Source organism: Amphimedon queenslandica, unplaced genomic scaffold (assembly GCF_000090795.2).
Source record: "Amphimedon queenslandica unplaced genomic scaffold, v1.1 AMPQUscaffold_13156, whole genome shotgun sequence".
NCBI classification, from domain to species: domain Eukaryota; kingdom Metazoa; phylum Porifera; class Demospongiae; order Haplosclerida; family Niphatidae; genus Amphimedon; species Amphimedon queenslandica.
Window position 1 is genome coordinate 46,576 of NW_003546608.1, and position 3,532 is coordinate 50,107.

At 33.8% G+C, this 3,532-nt stretch overlaps 2 protein-coding genes across 2 annotated transcripts in view; one reads left to right on the plus strand and one right to left on the minus strand.

Annotated features, from left to right (window-relative positions):
- The window catches only part of LOC109584870 (branchpoint-bridging protein-like), a 34,602-nt gene that overhangs the window by 23,645 nt on the left and 7,425 nt on the right, over positions 1-3,532 (plus strand). Inside the window, exons 2-4 of the mRNA XM_020000769.1 lie at positions 5-69; positions 131-271; positions 355-492. Of these exons, the coding sequence (XP_019856328.1) occupies positions 5-69; positions 131-271; positions 355-441 (293 nt within the window). The 3' untranslated portion in view covers positions 442-492. The remainder of the gene's footprint in view (positions 1-4; positions 70-130; positions 272-354; positions 493-3,532) is intronic.
- LOC109584871 (uncharacterized) overlaps positions 2,892-3,532 on the minus strand; it is a 3,055-nt gene continuing 2,414 nt past the window's right edge. The window contains exons 7-8 of the mRNA XM_020000770.1: positions 3,224-3,384; positions 2,892-2,965 (exon numbers count right to left, since the gene is read on the minus strand). Of these exons, the coding sequence (XP_019856329.1) occupies positions 2,892-2,965; positions 3,224-3,384 (235 nt within the window). The remainder of the gene's footprint in view (positions 2,966-3,223; positions 3,385-3,532) is intronic.

Consider the following 3,532-nt stretch of genomic DNA (forward strand, 5'->3'; position numbering starts at 1 on the left):
AAAGGGAAGAGACCACAGGCAGCACCAACACAAGAACAACCAGTGGTATATGCATCAGTTAACAACAAAGTAATGATAATGTACATGTACATGTAATGGTATCTTATACATCCTCTCTCTCTCCTCCTAGTCTGTTCCTCCTCCCATTCCTCCTCCAGCTGCTCCTCATAAAGTATTGTATGCTGATCTATCAATAGCAGCTGGTAAGAGAACACCAAAGAATAAACCACCCACTGAGGAAAGAGTAGTCCATGCAGCAGTCAATGGAAATGTAAGCCAATACACATTATACTGTATGGAGTAACAACCCCTTTATCTCTCTCCCCCCTCCCTCTCTCTCCCCCTCTCCTCCAGAGGAAGTTCACTACTCAAGAGCTGATCATGGATAGGTTAGGTGGTCTGGACATTCCTCCTCCAATACCACCAAAACCAAAACCTTGAAACCAACACAAAGACATCAATCCTCCCTGTCTCCAGTAGTATAGAATGGACATACTTATTGTGAAACAATTAACTCTATCTTGTATTCTCTCTCTCTGTCTTTCATTATAATGTCATGGGTATATAGTGTATATTCTTTCGTAAGTTTTAGTTCATTCTAATCAACAGAACCAACAATGTATAAAGTATTACAAAGTTCTAGTTAACGACAGCATTTAATGGTTACTGTAGTACAGGAACTTTTGTCCCATTTCGGAGCAACTTTAAAAATCATAAAAAATCCAAACTTGATCGAAATCAGCTCAATCTTTCTACACTGCTTAAGTACATGAATATGCATCAGAAAATGTAGTAAAATTGAGGAATTTTCTACTTGTCAATTTTTGTGAAATTTTACAAAAATCCCTGTACTATAATAGTACAGGGGCTGTTGTCTGATTTTGGAGCAATTTAAAAAATATTAGAAAATCCAAACTTGATTGTAATCAGCTCAAACTTTCTAAACAGCATAAGTACATCTATATCCATTCGAAAAAGAAATAAAATTGAGGAATTTTCTACTTATCAATTTTTATAAAATTTTATAAAAATCCCTGCACTATAGTACAGGCTGGGACTTTTGTCCGATTTTGGAGCAACTTTAAAAAATCACAAAAAACCTAAACTTGATCAGAATCAGCTCAAACTTTCTACACAGCATCAATACATGTATATACATCAGAAAATGTAATAAAATTGAGGATTTTCTACTTGTCAATTTTTGTGAAATTTTACAAAAATCCCTGTACTATAGTACAGGGGCTTTTGTCCAATTTTAGAGCAACTTTAAAAATCATAAAAAATCCAAACTTGATCAGAATTGTCTAAAATTTTCTACACAGCTTAAGTACATGTATATGCATCAAAAAATGTAATAAAATTGATGGATTTCCTACTTGTCAATTTTTGTGAAATTATACAAAAATCCTACAGGGACTGTTGTCTGATTTTGGAGCAACTTAAAGAAATCATAGAAAATCCAAACTTGATCAGAATCTGCTCAAACTTTCTACACAACATAAGTACATGTACCAGAAATTGTAATGAAATTGAGGAATTTTCTACTTGTTGATAACTGTGATGTGTCTGTGTTTAGCTTTGAGTAGCAAACACTTTTGATTCTTTTACTTCTTGAAAAATGAGGAAAGGTTACCTTTTGGATCGAGATAATGATTGAGAGCAAGAGTAGATAATAATGATTATCTACTCTTGTCGAGAGTAATAAATAACATGCTCCTCGGCCAGTAATATGATGGCTAGGGGTACGTGAGTGTGTCTGGTTACTTAATTTAAATGTGCTATTGAAGGTGTGGCTGTCACTGGCTGATTTGCTTTGATTTTGAGATGGTTTGCTTTAGAATGTCCTAGAGAGAGAGAGAACTTACTGGTTCAAAAGATTCTTTCTCTCACTTTCCCCTGGCCTCTAAGAGATGTAAGGTGTAGCTTCATTCTTGAAACATAATTCATGCAACCCCTATTATCTATTATGCGCATTGATTAGAAATAGATATTTGAGTTGATTGCTGTCTTTTTGTGATAAAGGACTGGCAGGGAATGCAAACATTGACAATACCAGTAATAGTGTCAATTGAGAAAATCATACCATTATCAATGTAATGTAAAGTGTACATGTTCTTTTCACATTTATTATTAACATTGCTTAATCCTTGTAGACTCAACAGAGTAACCTGAGAGCAAAAATGTGGTTCAGCAAGCAATTTTATGTTTGAGCTCTTTTTCATAATTACTGTTTGATTTATGAACAAGTGGAAGTACAATGAAATCAGTACTACTCATGTGCAGCTTACACCCACGCAAATAATTGGATTCATTCCTGTCTCTAATGGCATATCTACTTATCTTTACAGCCATCTTCTTTCTTGACAGGAGACACGCCTACTATAGGCGGGGTGGTGATCATAATGATGATGTGAAGATATTCCATAGATGTATCAAACTATTAATATCTGTACAAACTATCATTTTTAGTATGTATAATGGTGCATCCATTTATGTATGTATATCTATAGCATGTATCCAATGGGAGAGAAAGCTGTCTATAATACTTATATGCTTTGGCACTGTTCACACCCCACAGTACCTATCACTGGTCTATTAACTGGACTCAATTATATCAATAATTACTAGTATCATTGTATACTGTATAATGAAGAATAGAGGGAATAAACAACAAACAGTGCGAGGAGCAGCAATATAATAATTTACCAATAATTAATAAACAACAAAAACAAGATAATGCACACACTAATACTGCTTATGGACATATTTATTATTGATTATGGTAACTGTTGTAAATTAACATCAGACAACTAGAAATGATACTAAGTAAATTGTATCTAAAAGACCACAACATACAATGACTAGCAGCTTTTAAAATTATGTTTGTTTGTTTATAGATCAGAAAACACATCAGCTTCTTTTTCCTCAAGCATTTCTTCTCCATCAAATGGCAGTCTTTTTGTCACTTAGTCAGAAATGCAAAGGAAATTTATAATGGCAGTGTTTAAATTATAATTTTATTTAAAATGTCAAGTTATTTCTAAAATAAAACATCATTACGCTTGCAAAAATCCCATGCCTACTTCACTAAATTTGGGAATGTAGTTGAGTAAAAATGATGCAGGTGATAAAAAGGTTAAACAATTAGTGGAAAATTTGGAAAATTTACAATTTTGTTTTAATAAACCTAATAATCTGATAATAAAATAGACACAGTACATACCTTTGGCTAAGCAATCACAAAATACAATAGACCAGAAAGACGCAGCAGGACAGAAACAGCGTAGTCTTTCAAATACAATAAACACAAGAAGTGATCCAAATAAAAACCCAAAAGTTACAGATGTAGCAATGTATGCAGCATTATCAGCAGATGCAGACACACTAGGAGATTCAGAAGGAGAAACAATATCAGTAGTCATTGCTGTCTGTGTAGTTGTAGTGTCAGGCATAGTTGTTGCTGTAGGCTGTGTCGATGCTGTAGGCTGTGTATATACTGTAGGTTGTGTATATACTGTAGGTTGTGTTGATA